The sequence below is a fragment of the Scomber scombrus genome, chromosome 9 (genome assembly GCF_963691925.1).
Source record: "Scomber scombrus chromosome 9, fScoSco1.1, whole genome shotgun sequence".
In the NCBI taxonomy this organism is placed as follows: domain Eukaryota; kingdom Metazoa; phylum Chordata; class Actinopteri; order Scombriformes; family Scombridae; genus Scomber; species Scomber scombrus.
This window is the reverse complement of record NC_084978.1, coordinates 14,044,853-14,065,643: the sequence shown is the minus strand read 5'-3', so window position 1 is coordinate 14,065,643 and position 20,791 is coordinate 14,044,853. Positions and strand designations below refer to the sequence as shown.

The 20,791-nt window shown below is 39.6% G+C and overlaps 1 protein-coding gene across 4 annotated transcripts in view; it reads right to left on the bottom strand.

The window, feature by feature from the left end:
• dlg3 (discs, large homolog 3 (Drosophila)) overlaps positions 1 to 20,791 on the bottom strand; it is a 79,539-nt gene that overhangs the window by 41,441 nt on the left and 17,307 nt on the right. For 2 of the 4 annotated variants that reach the window (XM_062425924.1, XM_062425925.1), the window contains exons 1-2: positions 17,307 to 17,859; positions 16,274 to 16,920 (exon numbers count right to left, since the gene is read on the bottom strand). The exons of the other annotated variants lie outside the window; for them this stretch is intronic. In XM_062425924.1, coding sequence (XP_062281908.1) covers positions 16,274 to 16,639 — 366 coding nt within the window. In that variant the 5' untranslated portion in view covers positions 16,640 to 16,920; positions 17,307 to 17,859. Of the gene's footprint in view, positions 1 to 16,273; positions 16,921 to 17,306; positions 17,860 to 20,791 lie in introns of those variants that run through there. 4 annotated transcript variants of the gene reach the window in all.

Below are 20,791 nucleotides of genomic sequence, written 5' to 3'. Positions count from 1 at the left end.
AAGAAAGTATGAAGTAATTTGATTTGAATATATCAGATACTGCTTTACACCTACTGACACTAGAGCATATCATTTTACATTCTAAACTCTAAAATCTTATAAGTCTCACATGTCACGTTTCTAACTTAACTTGTAATCATAAAACAAGCCATTTTCTATTAAAATGATGCTAAGCTGCCTCCTTCCCCACTTGTAACGCATTTGACTACAGGAAAAAAAAGTACCTGTGCAGTTTTTGTCTGACTTTTTGTGTCTTTAATGGGGGAACATTGGACTTCGTCATTCTGCTTCTTGAACTGCACGTTGCAAATGATCTAACACTTTAACTCATCTGATGCATTTTCGTGCTTAAAAAAGAAAAAAGAAGAAAAGAAAATGTTTCGTTGATTTTCTTAACCAGACTTTTCCACCAGATGCCTCTATTCCAATTTGTTTCCTGTTTCTTTAAATGTGACTGTAATTTTCCTGGATGTGAAAAAATAGAAATAAATATTCAGCTGGTATTGGTTCACAAATCAAAATCATGAGACAGTGATAAAACAACTGAGAGCAAATACAAAGGGCCTACAGCTTCACTGTTAAAATAATGCAGTGACAATAACAAGACTACCTTTGACCCAAAGCCCAATGAAAACCATTGGACCCCACCTCCCAGGGGGCTCAGCCTCTCTCTACAGCAGCAGCAGAGATCCTCCTGTCATGGTTGAGGCTTCATGCTGTTCTATAAGCTCCACTTGCGAACACCCACACATTCACATATCTCTATTCACTACCATTGCCTGAGTTTTGGCTCACAATAAGTGTAGGTGTTGAAAGTGATGAAGAATTACAGTAAATAGGACAACAGGCGAGGCAACAAAAACAAGAAACCGTGCCTCTAGTTTCCCTGTGATAGTTATGAATACATGAGCACATTTATCCATATGCTGATGTATTTAGCGCCAAACAGCAGAGGGAAAAACAGGGCATTGTTTTAAACGTTTGTAGCACTTTGGTGATTGCCAAATCAATCTGCCTCCTGTTGAGGGTCCAAATTTGCCCTTTATTCTCTGCCCACCTCAGGTTGTGTTCAGGCACAACACACAGCGTCCCGAAGAACGTGTCTCGGATGAGATCAGAGCAGCCATCTTATTCGACTGGAGAGATGACACACACACACACACACACACACACACACACACACATACACACACAGACACACACACAGACACACACACACACACACACACACACACACACACACACACACACACACACACACACACACACACACACACACACACACACAAACACACACACACACACACACACACACAGACAGACACACACACACATACGCTGATCTGAAAACATTCAAACTTTTAAGGCTTGAAACACAAACACTGGTCACCCGCCGGCTCCCAAAACACGACAAAATATATGGACTGTGGTCATCAAAATAAAGTATGAATACAGCTGTCAGAACGAGGGCTTAAAAGTAACAATTCTCCATGAAACTGAAAAGGGGCTTAAAGGAATAGTTTTAACATTTTGCTTTCTTGCTGAAAGTTCGACGAGAGGATTGAAACCATTCTCATGTTTGTCTGTCGAACATAAAGCTACATCCAGGAGAGAGTTAGCTTAGCTTAGCTTAGCATACACACTGGAAACAGGGTGAAACAGCTAGCTTAATTCTTAGGAAGGTAACTTAATCCACCTACCAGCACCTATAAAGCTGAATCTGTCCAAAAAAGTATAAAAATAAAATGTTTTACAGGGTGCTATGTACCTGTAGACTGTAGAGGTGCTGTGATGCTGTGATACATATTATTCCCTACATTCCTTAGACCCAAGAATTTATCAATGAATCCAAAAATTAATAACATAATAACGATAACAACAATTATCAACAGTTGCACTCCTTGGTTATTAATATTATTTGAGTGTGAAGATTTCTATAACAAAACAGAAACTGCGAAATAATTTTTTATACATTTGTAATATAATATAATGTCAAAATTCCATAAAATGTGCCTACTTTGACTGTTAATAAAGCAACTTTGTCACAATGAGATCCACATGCTTGTGTGACAAAGTAGTTGGGATTTTTTTTTTAAACAAACAACATCATGAGATTAAAATGGGGAATGAAGTTTCAGGGCGGATTTGTCCCTACTAGACAGTTGCGAACTGGATTAAAATTGTTTATCACTCAGTCAAAGTGTTCCACAGGATCAAAAAGAGAACATATGTACTTGACTTAATATTTCATCACATAATCAATGTCCAGTGACAAGCGGATAGTATGTACAGTAATGTCTGTTTATAAATCAAATCAAATGAGCAAAAGGCAGACAATTTAATTACCTGAAGAGCTCTACAATTTCTTTGCATCAACTAAATGACACATCAAACGACTATGTTTAGATTTACATTTGGACTTGGTCATACCAAGCATGAATTCATTTCTTCAACACATTTTGATATTTGCTTAAATAAGAACACTAATTTTCTGTGCACGGTCTGATGTCGCATCATTCCTCTCATTCAGACTCGCTCTCCAATCATTCTTGCATGCCCAGATATTCTAGTGAGCATATGCAGAGCTTGGATTTGGCTGATTACATAATTGGACATTTTAATGGTGAATATTAATCCACAATGGCCCATATTGGGTTTTATAAGCAGGCTGATCAGGATCTGCAGGCTCTCGGTAAGCAGCGGCAGTCGACCGACAATGGAGCTATGGGTTAGAGAGCTCTTTATATTACACAAGTGGCATGGCTGACACAGCGGAGCACCACTACAATGTTCAATAGTTGTTCAGCATATACTTACCGCACATTTTTTTGTTGTTCTACGTCATCGCAACTACATTTTACTATATATAAATAGATAAAGTATTCCTTCACTTGGAATCGTGTGTCAGACAAGTGCAGCAATCAAAAACCTCTTGGAAATCTAGAAGCCTTTGGCCGCTTGCGTATCAACATTGCAGTCTGTGGGTAATTAGCTAGTTGAGCAGCAAAGCTACTGTGCAGCTCTGACTGAGCCTGCACCATGGCAACACACAGGGCTGTGTCTGAGCACAGGCACCTCACTGCTTTCCGTTCCTTTCCTTTCCTTTCCTCACCCCTTTTTTCTTTCCATTCCTCTTCCTCGCCGACTAACCCCTCTCATGCCCTTTTTTACTGCACACAGCTCATTTCCTCTTTTCTTACATTATTTCTTTCAACCCCCTTCCCATCCTTTCATCTCCTCTCCTAATCACTTTCCCTTGCATCCCCTCCCCTCTTGCATCATCATTGCTCAAACTGAAAAGACACTCACTGGTTCAAATTCATGTTCTCTGCATTGCCGCTTTCCTCAACGTTCTCAACACAGGACTGCTCACTTGTGTGACATATGACAATTGCTTGGACAGTGCAGCCTTGTCTCCTAAAATAATGCCAAATAAATCACACAACCTATCTGATTTAGCAAAACATGCTTGTAGGAGACAGAATGCCAGAGAGGTTTTTATCAACATAACGAGAAAGCATTTTTATTTCATGTACAGTATCTGCATACTGATCACTAACATAGCAAAACATTCAAACTAAACAAATATGCTCAGGGTATTGTATTCCAATAATTAAATACATTTTAATAAAATTGCTTGGGATATATGCTTATATATCCCAAACTATATGCTATATGATATTTGCTTTCCAAGTATGAGATTAGAATAAACGATAAATATGAGGCTAGGTTAGCTTAGCTTAAAGACTATAAAACAGGAATCCTGGATCTGTCAACAGTGAAACATTTCTACCTACAAGTACATATTGAAAAATGAAATTTAACAAATTAATAGTGAGGTTTACAGGTGTCAGTAAGCAGTATCTCCTAGTCTCACATTTACCATACAAACATGAGAGTGGTATCTTGCTTCTCATCTTGGTCTTGGCCAAAAAGCTACGTGTGTATTTTCGGACTATTCCTTTAATATTTTAATGGTGTTGTTTAGGCCACTCAAAGCACTTGTTTAAGGTTAGGGAAGGATGTTCAACTGAAATGGAAATCTTTGCCTGCCCCCAACTTTCCTCGTTTGACAGCATCTCTAAAACTACAACAGTATAGGAACGTCACAGTTCCTGGTCTGGAAAAAACATTAGTAGTATTTTAACGTATTATATGTCATATAACAAATGGCAGAAACCATTTCTGCGAAAAATGTATTTGTCATGTACTTTGATTTTTTAGTTTGTCTCGTGTCCCAAACGCTAACGGAGAGGGCGGGATTTATGAGCTATACTGCAGCAAGCCACCAGGGGGCAAGTGAAATGTTTTGGCTTCACTTTTAAGGAGCTCTCATGAAGTCCATATTTATATACAGTCAATGGGAGGCAACTAGTGTAATTCAGAGCACATTCCGCCCTGCAACAAAAGCAAATTGTACAAGGTAGGGCAGCTTTTTATTTCAAAGTCCTTTATGAAGCAGAGCTCTAACATTACACTGGCATTGCATGATGAAGTATTGTGATTTATTTCCAGCTGGCACATAAAGCACATTAAACCACAACTGTCTGCTTTGTTCTTCTCACATGTCTGAACTTGTGGGACTTCAGATTGTTATACAGACTGTGCAACTCTAGAGATGACCTTTTAAAATTTTTGCTTAAATGCATAAAAAATGCTAGCTTAACAGTCAATTTCATACATTATACATGTAGATTGTGTATGAAATCATTATGTATTGTATGATATGACATAATATAAGTTTGTCTTTTTAGATTTTATATGTAAATATTTGAGAATGAAAATCCAAAATGCATCTAGGTGTAGGTGCTACTGCTGAAATTGTCTTAGATATCATAGATACCAATTGTATCTTATGCATCCAGCCCTATTCTCACATCTGCCTATTGTTTCTGTAGGCTGGTCCAGTGTCCAGAGCTGTGATATTAGAATATTTTGGTAGAACAAGGAACATTAAAACAACCTCAGAATGAAGATGCAATTTAAACATATATGTCTTTATGTTTTATATTGGATACAAATGATGACTTTAACAAGTAACTGAGGATTACTTAACTGTATCACATTCATACAGTATAACGCTCCACACTAATACTGTCGGTCAGTCACACATGAACTTAATTATGCAAAACTTCTTTGACTGCAAGCCTAGACCATCATGACCACCAACACAAAAAGCTAATGCACTAAAACATAAAGATTATAACATCAGCCATGAAACAAGTTATTATTACTGTACATAAGTATTGCTGTGGCTGCCAACTGAAAGGTTGGACCACTGCCTGCTAACCATGTGCTGTCTTTGAATACTTTGATTATTACAAAACATGGTAATCCAGCATGTGAACTAGCCAGCCTAAATTTAACATCTCAATACCTCAGATACAGGTATTTATCATTTACATAAGCGTCACTGTAACTGAGAACTGGGCTTGAACCTGAGCTATTAAAGTTGACTATCATGAATATGAGGTTTGAATTCTGTTGAGTAGGTTTGCAGCAAAAAAAGTTTGTCTTTTTGTCCCATGCTGAACAGGTGAGTAGGAAACAGCATAGCTATATTATGGATAAGCAAATGGGAAAATACAAAAATTCAAAACAATGACTGAATGTTGATTATACAAGATCCACTTATGGCTGTTTGATGCTCCAAGAAAACAATTTATATGGGATTAATGGCAAAAGCAATTAAAGTCTAAAAAGCTAATGGCATGCCATCACAACTAACATATGTCCTGCAAGTGATTTCTTTATTTATATGTTTTCTTACTGTTCACTTAAGAGGCTATGTATTGCAACACTCAGTGGTCCCAGCTAACAATAAATACAAACTCCAGCCTTTAACACACATGTTAATCATGTTGCTATACAGCTTACTGTATATGAGATAAATTAAAATACTTATCTATACAAATAAAGGCAATGACACGAGGAAGAGTTCAAGTTTGGTTTGTATTGGGAAATGTGTTGCATTTCGAAAACATAACAAAAATGCACAGACACACAGAGGGAAACAAAAAGTAATAAATCCATAAAAGCAATTTCAAGGCAGAGATGTACTATCAACAGTCTAATAAGATGTATGATATTAAGCTGGGATTGCTTGTATAGTTTATATCTGTGACAGGGTGAGTGCATGCTCTCTCTTTATCTCTCTCTGTGTCTTCGTCTCTGAGACTGAGATGTGTGTTTCTGTTTTTCCAAACTCAGCGGGTAGATGGAGTAGATTTTCACTAATAGAAAATAATGGCTGATAATAAACTGAGGGACATGTTTAAAGATCATCTATAGCTCTGTGTACATAAAAATAGACATATGTCTGCATAGAGTTAGCTGTCCTTTCTTCTTGTCAGCTCAGTAAAGGGAAAACAGGCTGCCTGAATATATACTTTCTGCCTGCTGTTCACACACTAGCTGCAAATACAAAATGCCGCAAGTGTGTCCTACTGGAGTGAGAAAATGGAATGTGTGCACATATATAAAGGACTGCATAGCTTTTAAAAGATCATAGAAACCAGTGTCAGCTCAAACTTGATTTTTTTTCTTTAAAAAGTTTTGTCTTTTAAATTAATCAAGGGTTAGGGTTAAAGAAAGAGCCAAAAAGGCTCTACAAATTTTGTCCAGATTTGAAACGTAACTAAAAAATTTGCCTAAAAGATGTTGAGTATAATTTTGTCCTTCTAGCTAGCAGATGGATTAGCAATTTGCTAATAACTGTGTATGCACAAATATGTACACAAATGTGCACAAAAGTGTATCACTGCAGACTCGGTCAAATTCATCTCGATTATTATATAATAAACAAATTAATGCTAACTAACTTGGGCCATCAATCATAACAGATCTTAAAGGTTTTTTTGTTTTTTTAATAATGACTGGTTCTCATTTTTACAGTTTTGGATGTGTGTTTATCTCTCTCTTCTTCTTATTTTAAAGAAGTGGCTATGATAATAGGGGTACAAAGAAGTTGGATTAAAAGCCACATGACTGCTCCTGCTTGTTTTCCATAGTGGACTGCACTGTAAATCAACTGTATGTTTTCCCGGAGGAATAATGGGGAGACCTTTCCCAGAAAATGGGAGAAATGGCTCACCTTCACTGCAATGGGGACGTTATCTGGATATGGATAAATCAATAGGGACAAAGAGACAATAAACCAAGAAATGTATATCCCAGTTGGATCCAATGCTTTGTTGATGTTTTTCTCTTTCTTTTGTAAATATATTTTATTAATCGCAACTAAAAAGTCACAAAAAAGATACTGTATGTTTAGCCCATTTTCCTGTAAGGACACCAAGCTAGAAACATCAACGTCATATGATTCAATCTCATTTTGGCACTATGGTCATGATCTTCACTATGAATCAAAATGGTGCTATATTCAAATATGTGATTAGTTCCCAGGGATCCTTTTGCTTCATGTGTTATGTCATACAATTGTTACCAAACTCAGTCAGCTTTAAACAAGTAATAAGACACATATGGTGTTAATCATACAGAGGCGCAGATCTGGAGTTGTTTGCTGCTGCTGCAGCATCCTCTCTGAATACTGCTCTACACCCGAAAATGAAGCCTTTGATTCGTACTATGTATGAAAAAAGAAAGAGCGGAGGAGGAGAAGGGCAGTGGAAGACAGGGGGGGGGGTGATAGAAATGAAGAACACAACACATACACACGCGCACACGCACACACACACACACACACACACACACACACACACACACACACACACACACACACACACACACACACACACACACACACAGAAATGATAGGCCAGACCAAATGGCTGAAGGGCTGCTTGGATAATGCATTAGACAGAGATGGCACTCAAACCAGCTACACATGGTAAGAAATGCACTGCTTTGCCAAATGTCCTCCTAACACACACACACACACACACACACACACACACACACACACACACACACACACACACACACACACACACACACACACACACACACACACACACACACACACACACACAGGGAAGGTCAAAGGACAAATATTCAGTATTTTTGTATGGAGATTTGCCGGAAAATATAAACATTGGTTCACTAATTATGGCCGAAGTGAATCACACTATAATGAGTGTTGAACACTGGACATTTTTAGGGCTTCATCAATATCACGTATACTTGCAGTAAGAAAAAAACTGCGGTGTGAAATTGCAAATATAGTAAGAAGTGTCACAGAAAGGTTTACAATTCTTGAGTAGGTACCAATGAACAAGTAAAAGACAAATCATCAACTAATCAATTTATTTGTCATTATAATAGCTAAGCAGCGAATAACTGAATTAAGAGTTATATAGTTTCTATTAAAGAAATAATAATATGAACTATATTAACCTGCAATGTTGAATTAGACTAATTTCTAATAGTGAGCAGTGGCCATGACTCTTTATTCATAAACTGGAACAATTCTTTGATAAAAACAGTTCATGAGAGCAAGGATGTGGTCAACATCAACATTTGTGAGTGATGGAGCTTACAGGCCTTCATCACAGCAGACATTTTGATTTGTCATATCAGGAAAAGCACAGGTGGATGTGATAACATTAACGATTGTTCAAGTTTTCTTGGAAGGCATACTGGTGAGCCATCAGTCACTATCATGAATTTGGAAAAAATAAACAGGATTTAGCTATCATTAATAAATGCACCTGTGCTTTTCCTGCTTTGACATGTCAAAATATCTGCTGTGTAAAGGTAAGTAGCTCACAACTAGGACTACAGAAATCCAAAATGTAAAGAGTACATATCAGTTAGCTAATTAGCTGACTAGCATCTAACGTGGCTGTGGTAGCTAATAATACTGTATGACAGAAATATATATAGTATTAAGTGAGCTCTGATAACACCAGACGAGTTTAAAAAGATTAAAATAATAAATAAAATGAAAATAAATAGATGAATCTCCAATAATTTCCAGGATGAACAAAAAGGGCTTTCACTAACAAAGGCTGTGAAATGACCTTGACTCTGATTCAGAATAATGTACATGTGCATGTGAAACAACAGTCATGTGTACTCACCTATGTGCTGCCTTGAGTTTCTCTTTTTAACAGGCACACTACTTACATTCACTAATTAATTCCAATCCACTCTGCTCTACTCTACTATGCACACTTTTATGTTACTGCAACTGCAAAAGAAACTCAACACTTCTTGCAGATGTGATCAAATTAAACATGAACCAAGAATGGAGAAGATAAATACTCTGTAAAGGCTTTGTAAAGCTTTCACTGTGAAACAACTGCACAGGAAGTGGACATGGACAGTAGCTAAGCAGCAATAGAAAAATGACTAAATTCAAGTGTGTGACTGTATTTCTATAATAATATAACAATGTAACATATATATAACAACAGAAACTAAGAGCAGACAGGACTTTGTTGTTGCACTGATTTCATTGGTGTTGTGGAAATGTACATCAACAGCAAAAGGTACATGGAGGATGTTTTGAGTTTTCATTAGCAGCCAATTATAGCAGGAGTAGAACAGAAAAAAGGGAGCTAAACTAAGGGAGCTAAACTAATATAATACGGTGAAAAGTAGAAAGCAATGTCTATCTTTTTTTTCCAAATAAAGCAGAATTTACAGTAAGAAATTAAGAAAGTGGTCAGTATACAGAAGCAAATACAGAAGGTAATCATGTACACACAGTATTCAGATGACTGTAGTTCCTGACCTTTTCTTTAGTTGTTCCTCGATCCTGTAACTACTCAAAGTTTTGTGTATCTTCACTGTACAGTGTTACCAAAATAACAGCTGATATAATGGTTGAATAAAAGCAATAAAAGCACAAGCACCGTTGAAAGAACCCACACACCCCCACAAAAATGAAGAGGAGTCAGAAGGCTTAGGGACTAGCTCTTCACTGATATTGATTGTGATATACACATATTCCACGGCAGCATGTGGGTGATGGTGCTAGTGTACCCTGCAGAGAACGCTAAAACGAGACTAGCTAGACTGGTAGAGGAAAAAAAAAAAAACCTCATCCCCCATCATATCTGTACATACAGCCCGTCCCTCAGTAGCATGTGATTCTTTTAATTAACAGCAACAGTGGTGTATCATTTAACTCTGCTGTCTCATTCCATCAAAGGCCCCCGTGTCCCTCGCTTTTCTCTCCAACAGAAAATCTGATGCTTCCATCGCTGAATCAGGAGTCCGCTCTGCCCTGCACAGCACAGTCACATTTCTAGGCCAGTCGCTACTGTGATCAGCAAAAACCCCTAAATAAAACAAAGCAGGCAAGCAAACAAACAAACAGCGTTCTCCTCCCTTCTCCTTTCTTCTCTCCTCTCCTCCCCTGGCTGGCAGCGAGAGGCAGAGAGGGGAACAGGCGAGCTGATACAGGGCTGAGCCCTGGCAGGGCCTCTGACAATGACCATATGGATCACAGGGGCATGGCAGCCTCAGCTTCCAGCAGGACACACACCTCCACACACAGGATCTGCAGCTTCAGGCGACTGCACCTATAACACTGTACTGCACACACATCACATGGCCGCAATCATGAGTAAACCACTTGATGAGGAGAAAACTGCGTTGGCAAACAACACATTCCCTCTGAAGCCTGCATTTCACAAAGGACCACCATGTTAAAACAACAAAAGCAGCCCCGGTCTGTGAATGCAGAGGTAAAGAAAAACAGAGCGACAGAGCGGAGGGAAGTGTAGGAGGTGGGATTCAACACCACTCAGGTCCTGGGTCACCGCTAAAGCAGCTCCCCATCACAAATCAAGCTCTTCAGCTTCCATAATGGTCTATCAGTTGTCAAAGTCTCCCGAGCACTCTGACGTCAATGTCTGACTGGCTTTTTCTCAGAAGCTTGGTCTCAGACCCCTATTACCGCATATAAAAAGCAAACTTTGGTCAGAGTGCACATAAATATTGCAGTGCACCTTGTCTCCCTTGTTTCGTAGTGCATTTCCCCTGATTCACCACCCTCTCTTTACCCCCAAATTCTTATGAGTCTGGAACACTTTGTCTTTAGGTAAAGGTTTGTGTCGGGCATGTGTGTGTGTATACTGTATGTTTGTGTGTGTGGGAGAGAGACAGGCAGGCAGAAAAGGGTAGATAAGATGTAGGAGGTTCGGTAGCAGACGACTGAAATTGAATTATGTGCTCTGAATTTGTATGAGATCAGTAAAATGGAACGTTGGCATCTGAATCTTAATTTTTGTGCCTGTCTGAAATTGCTGAAATACAGTTTTTCTGATATCACTTTTATTATAATTGAGAAATGTTTCAAATGTAGTGTTTTATGCAGAGTACATTTACAAATACCAAAGCTTTGAGATAAAATTATTTCCTTGGCTAAACTGAACATTAAAAAAAAGGAATACATTTTTCTTTCACATGTTTATCAAAACATATCAAATAAACCTAAACATAATATTTTTTTCTCCTGTTGCTATCTCAACGTAACCACTTTTTGGCAAGAAACTGAAATGCTGACTTTGCAGGTTTGTATTACACGTAGCAGCCATTTTGAAACTATTAGTTAGACAGTTAGACAGTATTGGCTTCACCACACTTGATAAATTGTCAGAGCTAATTAAGATTATGGAGAAACTACATCGAACTGGATCTTATTGCCTGAATCTTTTCTTTGCAGAGACGAGGCAAATACAGGTCACACAAGAACAAAGGCTGTGGACCTAAGTCTTCACAAAATCCACCATAGCTGTTCTACAATCTTACAAGAACAACATGAAACAACTGGAGAGCTGTTCACATTGTTACATTATTTTAAACAATATTTTAAAATAGCTGGACACAGTTTTAGTACAGGTAATGGCAATAAACCTGTTTTAAATTCTTTTAACAGCTGCTGCAGATTAAAGCAGACATTGTGTAAGTTTTGTGGCTCCAAATGGGTGGGCTAGTTGCTATAAAGTAGCACAGAAAGGATCATAAGGACACTGCAAACAGTTTTCAAAACATTTCATATTGTTCAGTTGAATACAAGGTTGGAATCACAGTAGCCTATAGGCACATTCCAAAGAGTAATGCTGGGGTCAGAGTGGGACAGAGGGAGGGATAGCACGGACAAGCTTTGTCCTCGGATGAAATGTCAATCTGATGCCAGCATAATGCTGAAGCTTATGAGTGAGACGTGCGCTGACATCAATGGTGTGCCAGACAATAAAATAATTACGCTTTTTATTATTTTTGTGCTGTTTGATATTCTTTTAGAATTGTTGAAAGTACTGGCTTTATAATATTACGTTTAATTACATAGAAGACTAAAAAAGAACCTCTTGTTTCTATTTAATTCAGCAAATGTACATTTCCACTCGGCACTAAGATTGCAATTGAAAACTCCCATTTAACAACTATCCCACACCTGGGACGCTGTCCTGATCTGACAACAACCGAAAACCGCGTCTGTACACTTCTGGCAGAAACATGACCAAATCGCAGCTCACATCTTACTGCGATTTGTGATGTGAAGGAGATCTATGGCCAAAATTGTGAAGCTAAATAAACAACAAACGTTGAAAGACAACTATTAATCTTTCAGGGTGTCCTTATTTCATGAGGTCAAGGTTGTCTGGCCTTAGGGGAAGTCCTTTCATATGTATGATTGGGCAGGGAAGATGGAAGAATGCCTGCGCAGCTCCATCCATAACATCAGGCCATACATCTTATCGGCAAACATGTCTTCATATTATCTCCATTCTTAAGTTTTCTCTGTCTGTAGAGCTCATCGAGTAAACTTTATCACTGTTTACCCTTTAGTAAACGATTTACTTTGGTCATCTTTATAAGGGGAACCCCAAATTGACTCATCAAGACTTTTCTATCACAGGAAGAAATATTAGCCATTGAGTGCTGAGATGAAATCTGTTACACTAAGTATGCAAATTTAACCCTCTTCTTTAATAGAGCACTTGAAACAACCATGCCATAATTGTGTGTCAGAGTGGACTGAATGTATTGACAGGAACTACACCTGGAGGTGTAATGAAATTGTCACCTATTATGGCGTTCATACCAGATTTTTAAAAAGCATGTATGGATATGCTGAGTGCCATTTTATTCAGATCACATATCTCTTGATTCTCTTTTTTTTTCTTCCCTGAGACAAGCTCATAGATAAATCTCTCTTGATCTGATGAGAATATTCCAGGTTTTAGATGGAGCCTTTCAAGATCACAGTAGGGGATCCAGCTCAAGACATTTGGACATGGAGCACATGTAAATCCCATCCGTTAATACTCTGGGTTGCTGTTACAGGAATGGCAAATCAAATCTGGCCAAGCAAGATCTCATCAGACAGATGTACAAACCAATGACACCGATAAATCAATGTGACTGTAAAAGACAAGCGCACATACTCACAGGGCAAACATCCACCTATAACGCACACACACACACACACACACACACACACACACACACACACACACACACACACACACACACACACACACACACACACACACACACACACACACACACACACACACACACACACACACACAAACATTTCTGATCAAGGTCTGAAGGCTTTCGAGTCGTAATCACCTATGGGAGTGTTCGACATGGAACGCCCACCGTGCCTGTGCATTAATCTAACACACCACTGCCACTACAGAGGCCTGTGGTAAACAATAGCTCTGGCAGAGCATTTTGGACAAAATCTTGATGGTAATAAATAAAGTAAAATCCAATTAATGTTTAAAGCCATCATAGCCACAGAGCTGGAGAACACACAAAGACAGATTGGAGCCCGCGGGGGGAAGAGGGAGCTTTCTGTAGCTCCCAGTAGACTGAGGTCTCTACTTTTCCTCAGATTTAAATTCAAAAGCTCTTGTTTTAAAGAATGTTATTATAATCCCAACTGGAATCATCCATAATTAACAAAGCAAGCTCTTGACAAAAGTCACACAATCGTTTTGTAAATAGATGACAGAGGGGTGAATTTTTTTTTTGTAAAAATGGCATCTTTATGGCTCATCTTGTCTTATAATTCCCTGAGACGTACATGAAATGTTCATAGCTGCACGAGCCATTTAAAATGTCAATGATCCAGCTATAAAAAACCTCCAGCTCAAACACTTTTGAACGATTGTGCAAGGTTGCTGCTTTTTCATTGTGTTAGCATCCAAAAACCTGAGTTGTTATGAAAGCTGTAAGATAATATAACGTGTGTCGCTGGGCGTGTGTGTGTGTGAGCTATTGCTGCCCTGCTCTCAGGCTGTGTATAGGTAGTGGAGGAGGGGTAGCTTTCACATTTCCCACCCAAGGATGAGCAACGGTGACTGAGGAGAGCTGGGAGGGTGGGGGTGGTGGGTGTGCATCTTCATCCATGCCGTGCTGTAGCCTGTTCATAGGACGGGGTGCACATACTGGCCATTCACATGCCAGTTTTTAAGAGATGGAGGGACAGATGCTTGTCCACAGTGTCAGGCCCTCTCTTTCTTTCTCTCTCTGACAGCACCACCAACTGCCTCCTCTTACATAACCCCCTCCCCCTCTCCAGGCCCGCTGCCTGCCTTTATTGGCTTATTTCTCTCTTTTTCAACCTTAGCATTTTCACCTCACTGAATGCTGCTTCCCTCCACCCCCCCATCGTCATCTCTGATTCGTTCTCTGTAATTCCAGCTCTTATTATTCTGTTGTTCATGGTGCATGTACGGTAGATACTCCTGGATGGAAACTACTAATGCTAGGTTGGATATTTTCTCTACAGAGTTTTTGTGCGGTGCACATTTGTATGATACAGCAATGGAAACAAGCATCATTGAAAAGGATAAGACCAGAGAGGATGCTATCATGAGTGGTTTATCTATTTACTGTGCTATTTCAACAACATAAGACAAAACATAAATCACAATGCGGTTGAAAAAATCTTTTTCATCAAGTAGACACTAATTTGCTTCATTGTATGTTGAAATGAGCAGTAGAATTATTAGGATGTAACTCTGATGAGAGAACAAAATCAGACAATAATTGCTTACATAATCACATCTACTGTGAGCTTTCAAACGTGTGAAACATGAAATAAGCCTGATTGGCCTGGATGCAGCTGATAAGAAAAGGCTTGCAATGGATTTTTAACGCAACACGAGCTCAAAGAAAGTGTCAATCTCTTTTTTGCCTGCTCAAAGCTAAAACCTCTCCTTGGCTGTAGTAATCTGGTAATATCAACCAGGTTACGGCTCATATGTGGGCTCAGCTCAGGGGGATCTCTTCCACTCTGCCACTGAAAACTCAGCCTCCATTTTACCCCTGTGCTTCTTCTCACCTTCTTCCTCCTATTGCCTCATGCAATCGGACATGAACGGAGGAAGTACGAACAACGCAGCAGCTTTCCTGCTGCAAAGACTACATAGACACATACTCATGCATAGCAAGAGCCATTCCTTGAATCTCATGCTCACCAAGCTACCCTTCCCCCACCCAAGCTCACTCTCATGCTCACATACATGCACCTTGCTTAATTAAAGACTGTGCTTCTGAAGCTGTTCTGACCTTTTATCAACTGTAATTTACAAATACATGTAAATAAATGGAGATAATAGATGCAAGATGGAGCGCATGTAAAGAAGCGGTTTCATTCACACAGTGTGGCATGTATGACAGCCAATGTTTAGATACAGATTATTGCTGATTCTCTATTTTTCTGAAGACACATTCATTATATTCTTATTCTTTTGGGTAAAATGCTCTCTGCTAAAAAAATGGAGGCCATAAATAAGAATGGAACTGCTGTCAGTGATCGATTTCATCACCTCTTCATCTACTCTGCCTCCACTGAGAGTCAATCCTACAATTATTTGATCTCTACTGTACATTTCTTAAGTCAGTGTGTAATGTTGGACTACCTGTTTAAAGAGATAATGCAAAATAATTGCATCTCAGTGGTGCTTCAATGAATGGAAATGCACCATTTTTGGTCTATGGTAGCTGCATCGGCGTAAGCCTTTGACGACATATACTAGGTGTGTTAAATCTATAAGCATTAGTCATCTGCATCAAATCCAAACATGAAGATCATCTCCATGAGTGTGCAGTGAAACCGGAGGCTGTTCTGTTCTCCTTACCCTGCCGCTACCAACAGAGGAACCACAGTCAACAAATCACAATCTGAAAAGGGGGGCTTGAGAAGAATGCTAAATGTGAATTCCCTTCTGTAAACCGACAGCTTTAGCAGTTGATACATGATCGTCAGATCCCACTCCCCCTCTGTTAGGCCCCACAGGCCTGAGCTATTTTACTACTGTAAGTGAGAAAGATAAGTTACCTGGTCATACCACTCCCGGTTGGTACAGGTGCATTCAGGCCACCATCCTCCTTGTCCACTGGAGTTGTTGCCGTTTACTTTGGGGCCACATTTGGATTGGCCCTTTGGGTTGGGGCCTCCAGGGCCCCCACCAGACATAATCTTGCCCTTACTTCTCCCTAAAGTGCCCCCTCCTCCTCCCATGCTTCCACCTCCCCCTGAGGCTGGAGGGGGTAAGGTTTGGCCTCCCCCATACCCAGGTGGGTATCCATAGGGCTCAGCCTGCCAGTCTCCTCCATATGACGGGGCATCCATCCTACGCAGGGCAGCCATACGGGTCACCTCATAACATTCTGGGCACTTGCAGCAGTGGTGGTGTTTGTGCATGCTGGCTGTGCTGGCTGAGCTGACGCTGAGCTGAGCGGCGTGGCACTCTGTCTCTGCTGCCTCCTCAGATCTCACAGAGCACGCTGTGATCGGCTCACAGAGCACTAATGCCGATGGAAATAACACTAATCACAGGAATTTCTACAGATTTTCCCTTTTCGTCAAATCCTGTCGCCCTCCGCTTTATTCCTCTCGAATGTAAAAAAAAGAGATGATTGAGAGGGACGGGATGCAGCAACAGGAAAACAAAAATACAAAATGGGCATGTAGTCTTTGTCCTCCTGACGTAGAAAATCAAAAGGAAATATTCAAAATATTGTATACGACCACACAATCAGAGACCAGCCCCGATGATAGAAATTTCCTCTTGCTTCTCTTGGTTCACAGTGATACGCATATAAATTCATAGATATATATATATATATATATTCTTTTGTTTATATATCATATATATTTACACACACAAATACATATAAAAATATTAATATAAACAGACAAGCACAAATACCGATATGTACAGGGATAAATGTATATATATAAATATCTATATGCGTGTGTACAAATATATATATAGATATATAAACAATATGTATAAATAAATGATATCCGCAGATGAAAATCTTCCTCTGTTAAATCTTGGTATCTTCCAGTTTGGTCAAAATCTCACGTTTTTCCTCCTGCGTTGAAAATCGTTGTCTTACTCTCTCTGTCTCTTTTCTCAGCCTGCAGAGAGGAGCTGAGCACTGGATTGCCTCTCAGCCAGCTTGCCCTAGATGTGGATTATTCAGAGGGATGCGAGCAAGCAAGAGGGAGAGGGAGAGAGAGAGAGAGAGAGAGAGAGAGAGAGAGAGAGAGAGAGAGAGAGAGAGAGAGAGAGAGAGAGAGAGAGAGAGAGAGAGAGGCAGGAAGGGAGGGGGGAAGAGAGATACGTAGCAGCATCCCTCTAGCACCTCAGCCCTGACAGCCACAGCCAATCAACTGGCAGCGCTGCCATCAGCAGCAGTAGCAGCACCAACAGCACTGAGCGCTTCACTAGCTGCTCTTAAAGGGGCCACAACATCTAAAACCTCACTGCTGCCTGCCTTGGGTGAAAATGTACTACTTCTCAAATAAAGGCACAATAAAAACATTTTATTTCTTGATTTGTTTGACATCTTACAAATATAAGATCAGGATTTCTTCAATTTGCCAATCAAAACCCTAAAACACCGATCCACTAATTGTGAGTCTAATCCATGTTTTTCATCAGACCAATGCAGCCAAAATCCAACTAACAGTGAGCACCCCTGTCCCTCCGACTGGTCACTGGTCACCTCCACGGTCATCTCTAGTTCAGCTGCAGACTTAACAGCTTCCTTGTGCTAGATGATTGGCAACCTCAGGCTCTGTGTCACAGCACACAACTGTAAATAATCTCACAATGGAGCAGGTGCAGCAGATGAAAAAATCCCTTTTCTCCTGGGTATCACTAGACCTGCCTCTCATCAGAGGATGCCTTTGAATCATGCTGCATTACTTTACATCATCCGATATCCTCTTCCTTTTTTTAGTATTACTACTGGCAAGCTGCACTGCTGCTGAATTATTTTTATTGTTAAGCCCTGCCCGTGTGCAGGGATTGGGTCAAAATAAGCACTGAGAGAGAAAACTGCACTCCTGAAGCCTCGTTTAAGAACCATAGGGGAAATATCTTACATTCACATTACATTCACAATGATGACATCAACACATGTGTACGAAACCAACAAGATTACACGCTTGGGCTTTCGAGTGGGTGGAGGAAGAGATTGAGAGTGAGAATGTGTGAGGGGGGGAAAAAAAGAGAGACTATATGGCTTTCATGTATCTGTGGCAGTTATATTTGCAGTAATGCGATAGGACTGCCTATAAACCATTTTGCATGCTTATTTGTGGGTTGATCACAGCTAGATATAAAACATCCTGACACTGAAAGTGAAGGTTCATATTTTAGAGAACTGAGAGGGAATGTTTCAGTGTCGCCATTAAAACCCTGCATATGCATTATTAATGAAATGTGACGGGAATGGGTGAGCTGGGTGTGTCTGCATGGGGGAGAGAGTATATTTGTACATAGTCTGCATGTTACAGGGTTCATATATGAATGCTAGTGCCTTCTCTGTGTTCTGATTAGCATATAAGACATACAGTCTTCAAATTAGGTGCATATGAATGTCTATTAGTGCAACCTTCCTGTTTAATTGAGCAGGATTTCAGGGCGAGGGCACACTGCAGCCCTACCAGGAGGCACACACAGCAGGCTCAACCACACTTAATTACATGCAACAGTAACTCACTTCTTTTAAATGATATTCTTTCACTCTAACCTACAGAGATTTGCCAGGCAGAGAGCAAAATCAGGAGAAACTTGGGCATTTTTTAAACAGAGACTAGAAACCACTGAATGCCTCAAGTTACATTGCAGGATGCAGCCACAAACCCCGCCGAAGCCAATCAGAGTGGTGAGGCGGGACTTTAAGGCAGCGGCTTGAAAGGACCATGTAAGCATATCGATCACAGCACACATGACCGAGCACATGTTGCAACCCTCCTCCCCAGCCTTACTCTGTCGCTCTTATATAGTGTCCACATCGTATTTACAATTTAGTACATTCAGGGGATTTGCAGTAAAACAACAAAACAAAACATACTGTACAATGTTTTGTGCGGCACACAAGATGGGGGAATGGCAAGCAAATAAAGGCAGGAGAGATGGACAGAGAAAGACTGTGCAGCATTGAACCAACACTAATATGTCATGGGTGGGCATGCAAATACACTCATACACATCTGCGTTGTGGACTCTGCAATATGTAGGCATATCTATAATACCTCTAGGGGAAAGAAACCTCTCCCTTTAAATATTACATAATATAAAAAACATATATAAAAATGTCAGTGGGTCTTCATAAAGCATATCAATTGTTGTTTTTCTGTAGAAGAGAGATATAGAGTGCAGGAAAAGGAATACAGTAAGTTAATATGAGCTAATCAAATCAGAGCTAAGAAACATCCTGGAGGGTAACATAGTATTGGTGTACATGTCTTACACATGTCATTTTTCTACATTACTTTGCAGATTTTTCTGTTAGAAATTTGATGCTTCGAAACTTCTTATATTTCTACAAGAGTTAATATTTCAGTGAGTTGCTGGTAATGTGAAATTGCAAGCTTACAAGGGTGCAATAAAACCAACACTAGTACAATATTATCTAATCTAATACCATGACCCTGTCATAAATAAGCAATCTGTGAATATTACATTAACTTTTTGTTTTCGACTAGACTCAATTAAGCAAATATTTTTCAGTTTGTCATCTGCAGCGTGCTTGTATTAGATTACACACTGTGCCATGCCTAAAAAACTATATTCAGTTATTGTTGGAACTCTTTGGTGGTTAGACACAGATATCAGTGAAACGGGATAAGAGTAAGATGTAAAACCATTAAACAACAAAAAGGTAACAGTAAGCCACAAAGTGATCTGTCCTGTTTCTGCCTTCTGCATAAAAATGTGGACAAAGATGTTTTACATATTTAATGGAAACTGAGAAACGTGTCATTATTATAGAAACAAATTATAATGCACAGTAGGGCATGGTTGAACTGCAAATTTGTAATTGTAACACTCTTACAATGTGACTTTTACTCAATGTAAAAATAATAGTGCTATGATGGTGGTGATCCTGGGAAATACAATAACAATGATTTTGTTTTAGTTTACACAGAACAATAACAACCCTGTAAGACTCAAAGCAATTTGAAAAATGCAACAAAACAGACATTCACCTCATACATGCATGCATCACTGAATGAATGAATGAGCAGTGTTTGTGTGTGTGCGATCCTTGATAAATATTGTGCCCAATTAAACAGCTTGGACTGGAAAGATGCGGATCAGCGGCATTAGGTGATTTATCTTGTGAAATGAAAGCAGTGACCTCTGACCTTCTGTAGACAAATGAAAAAGACGGACCTGTGATTTATGGCATAAGCGAGTGAATTATCCTGTGCTTTTCAACAGAGATGCTTCTCTGCATCCTGCCTTGCAGCACCCCCAACACTATCAGCTGAGCATCAGCCTGCACAGTCCTTATTACATAAACCCACCTGGACACCCTGTAACACACACAC